At 50.4% G+C, this 14,158-nt stretch overlaps 1 protein-coding gene across 3 annotated transcripts; it reads left to right on the forward strand.

Annotated features, from left to right (window-relative positions):
* The first annotated feature begins 4,027 nt into the window (after positions 1-4,027).
* On the forward strand, positions 4,028-14,132 carry LOC105482931 (phosphorylase kinase catalytic subunit gamma 2). Of its 3 annotated transcripts, none has more exons than XM_011743411.2 (10): positions 4,028-4,162; positions 4,550-4,662; positions 6,589-6,764; positions 7,043-7,097; positions 9,514-9,579; positions 9,676-9,839; positions 12,959-13,049; positions 13,144-13,297; positions 13,367-13,492; positions 13,581-14,132. In XM_011743411.2, exons 2-10 carry the CDS (start codon positions 4,568-4,570, stop codon positions 13,872-13,874), a joined length of 1,221 nt encoding a protein of 406 aa, XP_011741713.1. In that variant the 5' UTR covers positions 4,028-4,162; positions 4,550-4,567; the 3' UTR covers positions 13,875-14,132. The 3 variants fall into 3 exon arrangements, with proteins under 3 accessions (XP_011741713.1, XP_011741714.1, XP_011741715.1); XM_011743412.2 differs by having other exon boundaries at positions 4,156-4,234; XM_011743413.3 differs by lacking the exons at positions 4,028-4,162; positions 4,550-4,662 and adding an exon at positions 6,287-6,447.
* Positions 14,133-14,158: the final 26 nt, after the last annotated feature.

Genomic DNA, 14,158 nt, shown 5'->3' on the forward strand with positions numbered 1-14,158 from the left:
CGGAGTCTCGCTGTGTCACCCAGGCTGGAGTGCAGTGGCGCGATCTCGGCTCACTGCAAGCTCCGCCTCCCGGGTTTACGCCATTCTCCTGCCTCAGCCTCCGAGTAGCTGGGACTACAGGCGCCCGCCACCACGCCCGGCTAGTTTTTTTTTTGTATTTTTAGTAGAGACGGGGTTTCACCATGTTAGCCAGGATGGTCTCGATCTCCTGACTTCGTGATCCACCCGCCTCGGCCTCCCAAAGTACTGGGATTACAGGCTTGAGCCACCGCGCCCGGCCAGCACTTTATATTTCTTAACTTCCTCCAGTTTTCAGTCACTCAGTAGGTATCTATACTATCATATCCATCGTATGAATATGTCACATATGATAGGTACCAACTATCTGAGTGAAAACTGGAGGAAGTGTTCTAAAATGACAGTGTTCTCATTTTATACTTGAGGAAATAAGACAGATTTGCACAAGGTCCTCAGCTACTAAATGGTAGAGCTGAGACTGAACCCAAACAATTCTGATTCCAGAGCTGAGAGAGGAGTGAAAGAGTTGGGTAACAGCAACAACCATCCTGTACATGGAGATTTGAATGATTAAAATGGATTTTCATATCTTTTATCTTGGACCTCATATTTTAAATTTTTTTTTAAATTATGAAGTATATCATACATATAGGAAAATACCCCAAACAAGTATGTATACAGTTCATTAACACAAAGCAAACATGAATAACCACATTCAGTAAAGAAATTGGAACATTGTCAACACTTCAAAGCCTCCTTTATACTCCTCCCGATCACTGCTACTTCCTTTCTTCCCACAGGTAACCACCATTCTGACTTCTAGCAGTGTCGTTTAATTTTGTCTGCATTTGAACTTTATATAAATGGAATCATGTATTATTTTCATATTTCACAATGTTATTGTGAAATTTGTCAATATTTGGCATAGGTGTAGTTTTCATTGCTGTGCAGTATTCAGTCATACAAATGTATCACAATTTGTCCATTTTCTGTTGGTGGACTTTGGGATATTTGCAGTTTGGGGTTATTATGAGTCATGCCTTTTGGAGTGCACGTGTCCTGGCAAGCACCTTACCATAATTCAGAGTCCAGAAGAGCGCCTAAAGGAATTGGAGATGTTGCACACTGAAGAGAGACTAGAGGGGAAAGAGAGGCACATGATGGCTGTCCTCAGTGTTCCCAAGTGCTCCAGGAAGAAGGAAGAGAATTGACTGGTGGTCTCAGAAGTTAGAATTACAACAGTGGGTAGAAGCCATATACAGGGCAGTGTTCTCAACATAGCTTCACAATGGAACACCTGGGAGCCTTAAAAAGTAGTTAGGCCTGGGCTTTGCCCAGACTATATTCTGACTTAATTGGTGTGAGGTACAACTTGGGCATTAGGATTTCACAGTTTCCCAATTGATTCTAGTGCACATAGTTTGAGAACTACTGCTCTACAGATAAGATTTGATTGGGTTCACTCTGAAATTTCTAAATCAGGAAAAAAGGGTAACACATTTTAGAATGTTGTTTTGTTTTTTGTTCTTTTTTTTTTGGAGATGGAGTCTCGCTCTGTTGCCCAGGCTGAAGTGCAGTGGTGCGATCTCGGCTCACTGCAAGCTCTGCCTCCTGGGTTCATGCCATTCTCCTGCCTCAGCCTCCCGAGTAGCTGGGACTACAGGCACCCACCACCACGCCTGGCTAATTTTTTCTATTTTTAGTAAAGACTGGGTTTCACCGTGTTAGCCAGGATGGTCTTGATCTCCTGACCTTGTGATCCACCCGCCTTGGCCTCCCAAAGTGCTGGGATTACAGGTGTGAGCCACCGCACCCGGCCTGTTTGTTTTTTTTCTTTCTTTCTTTTAAGTTCTGGGATACAAGCAGAACGTGCAGGTTTGCTACATAAGTATATGTGTGCCATGCTGGTTTGCTTCACCCATAAATCTGTCATCCAGGTTTTAAGCCACCACGCCCTGCTAATTTTCATATTTTTAGTAGAGACGGGATTTCACCATGTTGGTCAGATCTCTTGACCTCGTGATCCACGCGCCTCGGCCTCCCAAAGTGCTGAGATTACAGGCGTGAGCCACTGTGCCTAGCCCAACACACAGATCTTAAGTGTTCAATTTGATTTTTTTTTGAGATGGAGTCTCGCTCTGTCACCCAGGCTGGTGCGATCTCGGCTCACTGCAACCTCTGCCTCCCGGGTTCAAGTGATTCTCCTGCCTCAGCCTCCTGAGTAGCTAGGATTACAGGCACGTGCCATCACGCCTGGCTAATTTTTGTATTTTTAGTAGAAATGGGATTTCACCATGTTGGTCAGGCTGGTCTTGAACTCCTGACCTCGTGATCCGCCCACCTCGGCCTCCCAAAGTGCTGGGATTACAGGGGTGAGCTACCGTGCCCAGCCGATGAATGTTTTAACATAAATAAACCTGTGTAGTCAGTCACTCACCACCTATAGGAATATAACATTTGCAGCACATAAGCAAGCTCCCTCATACTCCTCATTATTTTTATCCCCGATACTGACTTAACGGAAACCTCTTCAATCTGGTTCCTGTGTCCTTGTGATAAGCCCCCCTCTTTAGTAATTTCTAGCACCGATCGCTCCAGACTCACCTTGTACTTTCCCTGCTGAAGCCTAGAAATTGGCCATTTCTCCTGAACAGCCTTGGTTCCTTTTATTGGGGACTGTTGTTGAGAAATCAGCATCTAGACACTAGGCGTTCTACTGTGACGTTACTGCTTGGGGCATTCTGAAAGCAGAGTTAAGAGCCAGTAAATAATTAATGTTATCTATTTTAAATATTTTTAAAATCGTTTAAAAAATTTTAGTCAATCATAGGGTTCTTTCTCCACTTTCCCCTTCCAGATTCCAGATTCCCACAGTAAGAACCTTGGCTTCCAGTCACGTCAATATGTTGATTACTCAGCTTCAGAATAATCATTCCATTGTATTACCAAACAACAAATCTAAGTAAAGTTCAAGATTTCTTTGCAATTTTGCCTTTAGATTGATGATATAGAGTCAAAGTACTCTATAAAAAGTTACCTGAATTCATTTTTCTTCCCTCATATAATTATAATCCCAAAGTGTCATTTCTAAGGTAGCTGTTGGAAGATAAGTTCATTCTTTTCCTCTTTGCTGGAACATAACCTCCACAAGGTAGGGGTGTGTGTGTGTTTCATTGTCTCAGTCTAGTCCCTAGGTCTCAGATGGTCATAAAAATTTGTTAGTGAATGCCAGGTCTGAGCTATGCACTGAGTCGCTCCTGGCAGAAGCGACTGGTGGCAAAAGCTCCTGGCAGAAGAACCTTGTGGGTTTAGAACAGTGTGATACAAGGCTTTTGGGAGAGGGTGGAAGATGGAGAAAGTGTATAAACAATCCCAGATAGTAAACGCTAGGGCTTTGGATGTATTCAGGAGGGATTGAAGCGGCCATAGAAAGAGAAGGCTGCTTCTGGCCTTCTAAGTCCGAACTAAGAGGCCAAGCTGGGGGTCCAAGCTGCGTGTGTCCAAATGTTTTAAGGGCTGGAGTGTACTCAAGACAGGCGCTTTGGGCAAGGCTGCTAATATTGAAAAGAGCTTGCTGGGCGTTGTGGCTCAAGCCTGTAATCCTAGCATTTTGGGAGGCCGAGGCGGGAGGATCGCTTGAGCCCCGAAGTTCAAGGTTGCAGTGAACTATGATCGCGCCACTACACTGCAGCCTCAGCGTGGGCTACAGAGCGAGACCCTGTCTAAAAAAAGAGAAAATGGTGAATGCAGTTAGGGGTGCTTGGAGAAGACCGAGGGAATTCCCCTGCTCAAGTCTGGGAACTAGAGGCGCGGGAAGGTCCTGCTTCCCCGCCACCCAACGATCACGTTTCCCAGTAAACTCAATTTCCGGGTCCCATTCCAGGCCTCCAAGCCCACTTGACAACAAGCTCCGCCCTCCGCTGGCCCGTAGATGCCACTCGGTGATTGGCCGTGTCTGAAGCCGCGCCCCGGCGTCGCGTCGCGTCCTTAGGTCACGCCGAGCTCCGACGCCCGCACCAGCCCCTATTGGGCGGCCGGTTTCCAATCGGAAGAGCTTCTGAGCCTCAGTCTTCGGGCGGCGCTGGCCATTGGCGGGCAGGATGGAGGCGGAGCCTTGGGTCGTCGCCTGCTGCCCGAGGTTAAGGTGAGTGACTGCAGGCGAACCCGGCGACAGCGCAGGTCGCGTAGACCCTGGTTCCTCTGCCTGCCCCAGCGGGTGAGCCTGCGCTAGACCCCCGTCCCCTTCCTGCGCCCACCCGAATGCGCCTGCGCGGCAACAGCCGCCTGCCCTTGCGCCCCTTCCCCCAGCTTCCTGGGCACCTCTCCCCACTCCCTTTCCTGCCCTGCCATCCTCCCGCCCCCAGGCTGTTCTGCGGGGTCTCCCCAGTCCGGGTCCTTCCCCTACCCCCCTCCCCCACTCCCCAGGACCCTGGCGCCCCAGCCGCAAGGGCTGCGCCCCCGGGAGCCGCGATGCGGGTCGTCTCAGAGCCTGTGGGCTTCCCTGCCCTCACTGCCCTCCTCCTCCGCGCAGGCCCCCGCCCCCTTCAGGATGACGCTGGACGTGGGGCCGGAGGATGAGCTGCCCGACTGGGCCGCCGCCAAGGAGTTTTACCAGAAGTACGACCCTAAGGACGTCATCGGCAGGTGAGACCGCGGCCAGGGAAACGGAGGTCCAGAGAGGTCGGGCCCCAGCAGTCCCGCTTCCGTTTGAGGGCTGGAGAGGTAGGGGGGTGTGTGTGTGTGTGTGTTTGTGTCAAGGTTTTCAGGAGAGGACTGGATAGTTCTTTTTTTTTTTTTTTTTTTTTGAAACGGAGTGTCGCTCTGTGGCCCAGGCCGGAGTGCAGTGGCGCGATCTCGGCTCACTGCAACCTCTGCCTCCCGGCTTCAAGTGATTCTCCTGCCTCAGCCTCCCTAGTAGCTGCTATTACAGGCGTGCGGCACCACACCGGCTAATTTGTATTTTTAGTAGAGGCGGAGGTTTCACCATATTGGCCAGGCTGGTCTTGAACTCCTGAACTCGTGATCTGCCAGCCTCAGCCTCCCAAAGTGCTAGGATTACAGGTGTGAGCCACCGCGCCTGGATGACTGAATAGTTCTAAACGGGAAGAATCAGTGGTAAGTGGAGAACACCTGGTGACTAGACTGTTAACCATGGGTCAACCCCATATGTTTCACGGATTCATTCATTTATGCCTTCAACACACATGGATGGTTGACGCACCTACTGTGCCAGACACAAAGTTCAACAGGGGGAGGGTAGAAAAGATACCTATGCCCTTGAGGTACTCCACCCGAAGTGACGTGAACGTTAAAAAGGCATCAGGCTAGATAGGTAGAGGTCTGTATCAAGTGTTATGGGATTCCAGAAAAACACAGTTTCCCAGGAGTCACCTTTGGGCTGGGTCTTGAGGTATGAGTAGGAGTTCAGGGGGGTCTTTAAAATCATAAAAATGTATGCGTGTGGTAGATGTCTACAACTTTCATCAGATTCTCAAAGAGGCTCGTTAAAGCTGGGTCATAATTAAAACATGGCCGCAAACTCAGATGCCCTTAGTGGTTGCGCGGGAAATTAAAACCATGACGTGGCCAAGAGTAACAGAGTAGGAAGTGTTGTGTAAGGTGGAGGATTCATGTCCCACCTATGATGTGTGAATTCAGATTTGTTAAAAAAAAAAAAAAATTGCACTGGCCAAAACGTACCACATCGGAGGGCTGTGTTTGGCCTATGGATCAATAGTTTACATCCCTTGATTTAACTAGATGTGGGTGACCGAATTCCCAAGTGAGTTATGTGAGGCCAGGAGGCCCCACAGAGCATAGTAGTAAGGCTCTGTGAAGGGCAGCGAGGGAACCAGCATAAGAAATGGAATTTGAGGCCTGATCCTGGAGGGATTTGCTCCTTAGTCTGAGGAATGTGTAGGGTCATATGGAGTTGGTGATAGCTTGAGCAAGGAAATCCTTATCTAGGACTTTGTGTGTGCCTCATGAATGCCCTTCAACATCCCTTCAGGATGCTGTTGGCTACATTTCACAGTTGCAGGAGCTGAAGCCCAAGGACCTTACGTCAGGGGACCACTTAGGTTAATTGGTAGCAAATCTGGGGTCTACTCTAAGGTCTGATTCTCAGCTTTGGTCTTCTAGTCAATGGCTTCATATTTATTTGGAGTTTCCTACACTTGAGGGAACTTTGGGATTTGGATGGGGTAATCAGGGAAGTACAAGTGGAATATGGAGGGAGACTTAAATCTTTCTTCCCCCTTCCTTCAAGGAGCAGGTGCTGAGGCTCAGTGTGGGAAGGACTTGCCTAGGCTTTCCCATGGAGGAAGTGGCAGAGCCTGGATTTGAACCCAGGCCCTACCTGCCTTCCCTGTGAGCTTTGTGTTGTGCCTTGCTGGGTACCCAGGTTCCTGAGGCTGCTGTGAAGCCAGGGTGAGCTCCTAAGCTTGTTGCCCTGTGATCCAGATGGGTCTTCAGGGTCTGGCACAGCGGGCATGAGGATGCTGAAGCCCCAGCCCGTGCAGAAATGTGAGCACAGATGCCCTGACTTGTGCTATTTTCTGGCTCTCGCAGAGGAGTGAGCTCTGTGGTCCGCCGTTGTGTTCATCGAGCTACTGGCCACGAGTTTGCCGTGAAGATTATGGAAGTGACAGCTGAGCGACTGAGTCCTGAGCAGCTGGAGGAGGTGCGGGAAGCCACACGGCGAGAAACACACATCCTTCGCCAGGTCGCCGGCCACCCCCACATCAGTGAGGCTGTCTTCCTTGCTCCTGTTAGCAGACGACCCCCCACCTCTTGCTGACCCTGCCCACAGCCCACTTCCCCCAACATTGCCTCCACGCCTCTCCTCCCTTCCTCCTGGCTTCATTCCACTAAAGAGTGGCCATCCATTGGGCCCCCACTGCCTCCTCTGGTTCTCCTTTCTTCCCAGTAACAACCCGCTGCTGTCCCAGGGTGACCAAGCCCCATCAATGTGTATCCACTCCTTTCCATCTCTGTCTCTCTGCCTCTCTTCCTCTCTCCCTAGTCACCCTCATCGATTCCTACGAGTCTTCTAGCTTCATGTTCCTGGTGTTTGACCTGTGAGTATCTCCCTGCCACCATCTGAGAAGCCTCCTCCCCACCTCCATGTATGGCCCAGCATTTGCTGCTCAGTGGGCTGGACCCACCCTGCTCACACCTTCCTGCTCCAGCTGGGGCTCTTTATCACCTGGGCCTGCCTCCTAGCCCATGGCTCTGGCCTTCTGCCTCGGTGCCATCATTAAGGCAAATTCTTTAAAAGTAATAGTGACCAGCCAGGCGTGGTGGCTCATGCCTGTAATCCTAGCATTTTGGGAGGCTGAGGCGGGTGGATCACCTGAGGTCAGGAGTTCAAGACCAGCCTGGCCAACATGGTGAAACCCCATCTCTACTAAAAATACAAAAATTAGCCAGGTGTGGTGGTACACGCCTGTAAGCCCATCTACTCGGGAGGCTGAGGCGGGAGAATCGCTTGAACCCGAGAAGCAGAGGCTGCAGTGAGCCGAGATCATGCTATTGCGATTCTCCTGTGTCAGCCTCCCGAGTAACTGGGACTATAGGCGCCTGCCACCATGCCCGGCTCATTTTTGTATTTTTTTAGTAGAGACGGGGTTTCACCATGTTAGCCAGAATGGTCTCTATCTCCTGACCTCATGATCCGCCCACCTCGGCCTCCGAAAGTGCTGGGATTACAGGTGTGAGCCACCGCGCCCGGCCTGAACAGATTGTGGCCGGGTGCAGTGGCTCACGCCTGTAATCCCAGCACTTTGGGAGGCCGAGGTGGGCAGATCATGAGGTCAAGAGATCGAGACCATCCTGGCCAACATGATGAAACCCCGTCTCTACTAAAATACAAAAAATTAGCCAGGCATGGTGGTGGGTGCCTGTAATCCCAGCTAACTGGAAGGCTGAAGCAGGAGAATCACTTGAACCCGGGAGGTGGAGGTTGCAGTGAGCCGAGATCGTGCCATTGCACTCCAGCCTGGGTGACAGAGCGAGACTCTTATCTCCAAAAAAAAAAAGTGTTCAGCAGTGGACTGACCACTTAGAAAATAGATCCTTGCGGCTGGTCACGGTGGCTCACACCTGTAATCCCAGCACTTTGGGAGGCCGAGGCGGGCGGATCACAAGGTCAGGAGATCGAGACCATCCTGGCTAACACAGTGAAACCCCATCTCTACTAAAAATACAAAAAAACATTAGCTGGGAGTGGTAGCAGGCACCTGTAGTCCTAGCTACTCGGGAGGCTGAGGCAGGAGAATGGCGCGAACCTGGGACGCGGAGCTTGCAGTGAGCAGAGATCGCGCCACCGCACTCCAGCCTGGGCGACAGAGCGAGACTCCGTCTCAAAAAAAAGAAAAAGAGGCCGGGCGCGGTGGCTCAAGCCTGTAATCCCAGCACTTTGGGAGGCCGAGGCGGGCGGATCACAAGGTCAGGAGATCGAGACCACAGTGAGACCACAGTGAAACCCCGTCTCTACTAAAAATACAAAAAATTAGCCGGGCGCGGTGGCGGGCGCCTGTAGTCCCAGCTACTCAGGAGGCTGAGGCAGGAGAATGGCGTGAACCCAGGAGGCGGAGCTTGCAGTGAGCCGAGATCGCGCCACTGCACTCCAGCCTGGGCAACAGCGTGAGACTCCGTCTCAAAAAAAAAAAAAAAAAAAAAAAAAAAAAGAAAATAGATCCTTGCTCATCAGCCTCTCGTGCTGCTTAACACACTAACTACTCTGGTGTCTGTCTCTGCCCATCTGTTCTTTTTCTGGTCAGAATCTGAATGTCAGATGTTACATGGTATAATGTAAACTAATTGCAAAGGTATTTCAAAAGAGAATGATTTGAATTCCAAAGATTTAAGAGAGGCCCTTGGAAAAAATTCATGAAGGCTTCCATATTTTTACAGAAATAGCCCTCTGCAAAAGTGAGAGGGGACATAAGGATGTCTATTATGCCATCCTCCAGCTGTGCAGAGTGACTACACTCCCCAAAACAGTACCTGATAAGTTACTTTGAGGACTGATGCAGAGTTGCAAGTATAACTCAATTTTGAAAGTATTATTTTTAATTGACACATAATCATAACCTCAGCTTTTAAAGATAAAATTTCAAAATCAGGTCCTATTCAACCTTTGTGCCACAAAAAAACTGAAATTTTGGTCCATTTTCTTTATAGATTCACTTTGAGAGGCCTTTTTCAGGCATAGTTATTCTCAAACAACAAGAAACTCCTATAAATTATATTGCCACAAGAAGTCTCTTATTTTTGCTATAATTGCCATCATGGCATAATGCAGGTATTTCAGCTGCCAACACACCAGGCCAAACTGCCTTGTTGGAGTGCTGTGTCTCTAGACCCTTTGGTTTGTCCGCAGAGGAATCTATCTTTAGTGGCCTCTTCCATGATATTTTGTATGAGCACTGGTCTGTTTTCTCAACCCCCAATGTGGGGTGCAGCTGCCTCCTATGCCCCTCCTTCCCTTAGGATGCGGAAGGGAGAGCTGTTTGACTATCTCACAGAGAAGGTAGCCCTCTCAGAAAAGGAAACCAGGTAAGGGTTGAGCCTGCAGCCCCAGGGGTGAGCAGGGGGTGGGACAGGGCAGGGAGGAGCCAAGGAGGAGACTGCACCCGCCTTCCCTTCCCTCAGGTCCATCATGCGGTCTCTGCTGGAAGCAGTGAGCTTTCTCCATGCCAACAACATTGTGCATCGAGATCTGAAGCCCGAGAATATTCTCCTAGATGACAATATGCAGATCCGACTTTCAGATTTCGGGTTCTCCTGCCACTTGGAACCTGGCGAGAAGCTTCGAGGTGAGGGGATCTAGTGTCCTTATAGGCTTGGGAGGGGAGACCCAGGCCTGATGAGATTGGTTGGCTGGGTCTGAGTACCAAGTCCCTGGTGCCAAGAAAAAGGGAGAAGTCATTGGGTACTTGCCAATTACCCTGTGGGCGCAAAACCTGTGTTTACCTCAGAGTGGGCATTCTGACCTGGGGAGAATGGAGACAGACAAGTGGGCTGACAGACAGTGGTGCACGGTGGGCAGAGGGCCATGCCAGGGGAGCCCAGAGGAAGGAACCCCAATTCAGCCTGAGCCCCACAGAAGAGGTAAAAAAGGGAGCAGGGCAGAGTCATGCTCAGCCACATGTTTGGGGTCTGGAGTGCAGGACCATGGGAGCCTGATGTGATGTGTCCAGACTGCACTTCCCACCTGGGCCCTAGGCCTCAGGTTCACCTGATGTGAATACATTTGTCGGGACAGTAATATTTCTACTGCAAATGGGAAACTTCAAATAAAATTCACCTGTGGGATTCTTCAGAGCCTTTAGTCTGCCACTGACTCTCTCCCTCAATGGCTTTGCACTAGACTTATGAAAAGCTACCGTTTACTGGGCATTCACCTATGAGGCAGGTATCAGTCTTTTTTTTTCTTTTTTGAGACAGAGTCTTGCTCTGTCACCCAGGCTGGGGTGCAGCGGCATGATCTTCGCTCACCGCAGTCTCCACCTCCTGGGTTCAAGCTATTCTGCCTCAGCCTCCCGAGTAGTTGGGATTACAGGTGCCCACCACCATGCCTGGCTCATTTTTGTATTTTTTTTTTTTTTTTTTTTTTTTGTATTTTTTAGTAGAGACAGGGTTTCACCCTGTTAGCCAGGATGGTCTCGATCTCCTGACCTAGTGATCCGCCCGTCTCGGCCTCCCAAAGTGCTGGGATTACAGGCTTGAGCCACCGCGCCCGGCCTCATTTTTGTATTTTTAGTAGAAATGGAGTTTCACAATGTTGGCCAGGCTGGTCTCGAACTCCTGACCTCAAGTGATCCTCCCGCCCCGGCCTCCCAAAGTGCTGGGATTACAGGCATGAGCACTGTGCCTGGCCGGCACCAATCTTTATATGGCTTATTCCCCTAAATCCTCTCCACAGCCCTGTGTGACAGATAGTATTTGTGTCTTTGTTTTTACAGAAGGGCTCAAAGAGGTGAGATGACTTCTCCAGGGTCCTAATGCCAGGACTGAACTTGGACAGTCTGACTTCAAATTTTTTTTTGTTTTTTTGTTTTTTTTTTTTTTTGAGACGGAGTCTCGCTCTGTCTCCCGGGCTGGAGTTGCAGTGGCCGGATCTCAGCTCACTGCAAGCTCCACCTCCCGGGTTCACGCCATTCTCCTGCCTCAGCCTCCCGAGTAGCTGGGACTACAGGCGCCGCCACCTCGCCCGGCTAGTTTTTTGTATTTTTTAGTAGAGACGGGGTTTCACCATGTTCACCAGGTTGGTCTCGATCTCCTGACCTCGTGATCCACCCGTCTCGGCCTCCCAAAGTGCTGGGATTACAGGCTTGAGCCACCACGCCCGGCCTGACTTCAAATTTCATACTCTTAACCTGTGAGCTTACATGTCTCTGGTGGATGTTGTGCTTTAAAACCCTTTGGGCTTCCACATGTACTTTTCCCCTTTCTGGAATCATCTTTGCCTGTGCCCACTGCATCCTCTTCTTGGCTTGGGTAATTCAAGTTTCACTTTACACCTCCAGGGCAGCTTAGGTCCCTTTGCTTTTTGTTCTCCTATCTTCTTCATTTACAACACCTCTTACTCTATTGTTACTTCCCGCTTGCCTTCAGGTAGACAGTGAGCTCGCTAAGGACACATCTCATTTGCCACTTGGCAAATCAATGCCACTGGCATTCAATAAATACTTGATATAGGAATGAATTTCCCAAGAAAGTCAGTTTCAATTCGGGGCTGTTAAAATCTCCTGGAAGTGTGCCATGGAACATAGTTCAGAAATTACTGGAAAAATTGGTGCCCGAGTGGTGGAAAAAAACTAAAAATACAAACTTGAGCCAAGCATGGTGGCACGCATCTGTCACCTCAGCTACTTGGGAGACTGAAGGAGGAGGATCACTTGAGCCTAGGAGCCCAAGGCTGCAATGAGCTGTGATAGTGCCACCACACTCCAGCCTGTGTGACATAGTGACCCTGTCTCTAAAAATAAATAAATATAAAAATACAGACTTGCATAAAGTTTTGGAGGGCTCTGGGCTTTAGAACTGTAGATTTGATCATGTGTCATGATGTGGAATCAGGGAAGGGTTTTAAACAAGGGACTTACCCACTATCTGCTTTAAGAAATCCCATAGCTTACAGGGTGCAGTGGTTCACACCTGTAATCCCAACACTTTGAGAGCCCGAGGCGGGTGGATCACGAGGTCAGGAGTTCAAGACCAGTCTGGCCAACATGGTGAAACCCCGTCTCTACTAAAAAGACAAAAAATTAGCCAGGTGTGGTGGCACGCACCTGTAATCCCAGCTACTCAGGAGACTGAGACAGGAGAATCGCTTGAACTTGGGAGGCGGAGGTTGCATTGAGCTGAGATCATGCCATTGTACACCAGACTAGGCAACAGGGCAAGACTCCATCTCCCAAAAAAGAAAAAGAAAAAACAAAAGAAATTCCATATCTCCGCTTGTTCCCCTTGGGTTGAGTGATGGTTGGAGGTTATAGGAGGAGAAAGGTTTGGGCAGATAGGAATGCAGAAAATTTTTTTTACATATGTATTGTGATGTATGTAAAAATACATAATCTTTCCATATGCTTTATGATATATATAAAACTAAGGTAACAAGTTGTGAGGAGTAGATAGGTTGACTTGGATAGTGGGTAGGTAGGGTTGGAGGAGGCAAATGATATGGTGGAACAAGGACCTTGAAATCAATCCAAAACCCAGGTTTTCCTAGGAAGACCACCAGGAGCCATGATGGGTATCTGAACTGTTGAGCAGGGATAGTGCCTCAGCGGAGACTTGGCAGAAGGCAGGCAGGAGGAGGATGGGAACACTGGTAGTCCTGGTGGCGTTGAGGAGGCTTCAGCAGAGATCCAGTGCTAGGGGCCCTGGAGGGGCTGGTGGCATCCCCTCAATCTTGGTCCTCTCTCCCCAGAGTTGTGTGGGACCCCAGGGTATCTAGCGCCAGAGATCCTTAAATGCTCCATGGATGAAACCCACCCAGGCTACGGCAAGGAGGTCGACCTGTGAGTTCCTGGTCTCCCTCTCCCTCCTGTGCTTGCTGTCCTTTGCCGGGTCTGCCTGTCACCCAGTCCCGCCTGACTCCAGTCTCTTTCCCAGCTGGGCCTGTGGGGTGATCTTGTTCACACTCCTGGCTGGCTCGCCACCCTTCTGGCACCGGCGGCAGATCCTGATGTTACGCATGATCATGGAGGGCCAGTACCAGTTCAGTTCCCCTGAGTGGGACGACCGTTCCAGCACTGTCAAAGACTTGGTGAGCTGGGGCTGAGAGGACAGTAGGGGAGGCCCAAGAGCTGCCCCTCATGCTCTGGGTCTCTCCTAGATTTCCAGGCTGCTGCAGGTGGATCCTGAAGCACGCCTGACAGCTGAGCAGGCCCTACAGCACCCCTTCTTTGAGCGTTGTGAAGGCAGCCAATCCTGGAACCTCACCCCCCGCCAGCGGTTCCGGGTAAGCCTGAGAGTGTCAGGGTCTGGGCCCATTCCTCTGTCCCGTGATCTTTCCCCTGCACTAGAGCTCACCCTGCCCCCCTTCCTAGGTGGCAGTGTGGACAGTGCTGGCTGCTGGACGAGTGGCCCTAAGCACCCATCGTGTACGGCCACTGACTAAGAACGCACTGTTGAGGGACCCTTATGCGCTGCGGTCAGTGCGGCGCCTCATTGACAACTGTGCCTTCCGGCTCTATGGACACTGGGTGAAGAAAGGGGAGCAGCAGAACCGGGCAGCTCTTTTTCAGCACCGGCCCCCTGGGCCTTTTCCCATCATGGGCCCTGAGGAGGAGGGAGACTCTGCTGCTATAACTGAGGATGAGGCCGTGCTGGTACTGGGCTAGGACCTCAACCCCAGGGATTCCCAGGAAGCAGAACTCTCCAGAAGAAGGGCTTTGATCATTCCAGCTCCTCTGGGCTCTAGCCTCAGGCCTACCACTGATCCTGCTACCCTCTTAAAGACCAGCCTGGTACCTGTCTTCCCACCAGCCAGGGCTCTGAGATCAGAGCTGGGGTGGAAGGGAGCCACTCTGAACGCCACGCCTGGCCCAGTCAGTGCTGCCTGCGCTGCATATGAAATAAAACCCACTACACACCAGGGAGAGTGGGTGTCCTGTGTCTGCTGTCT

This window comes from Macaca nemestrina, chromosome 18 (genome assembly GCF_043159975.1).
Source record: "Macaca nemestrina isolate mMacNem1 chromosome 18, mMacNem.hap1, whole genome shotgun sequence".
Lineage (NCBI taxonomy): Eukaryota > Metazoa > Chordata > Mammalia > Primates > Cercopithecidae > Macaca > Macaca nemestrina.

Bases quoted from the DNA above. Each gene is read 5' to 3' on its own strand.
- LOC105482931 (XM_011743411.2), top strand. From the start codon at position 4,568: ATGACGCTGGACGTGGGGCCGGAGGATGAGCTGCCCGACTGGGCCGCC. The intron at 6,765-7,042 runs GTGAGGCTGTCT...CTCTCTCCCTAG, and splicing joins CGCCGGCCACCCCCACATCA to TCACCCTCATCGATTCCTAC. The intron at 9,580-9,675 runs GTAAGGGTTGAG...CCCTTCCCTCAG, and splicing joins CTCTCAGAAAAGGAAACCAG to GTCCATCATGCGGTCTCTGC.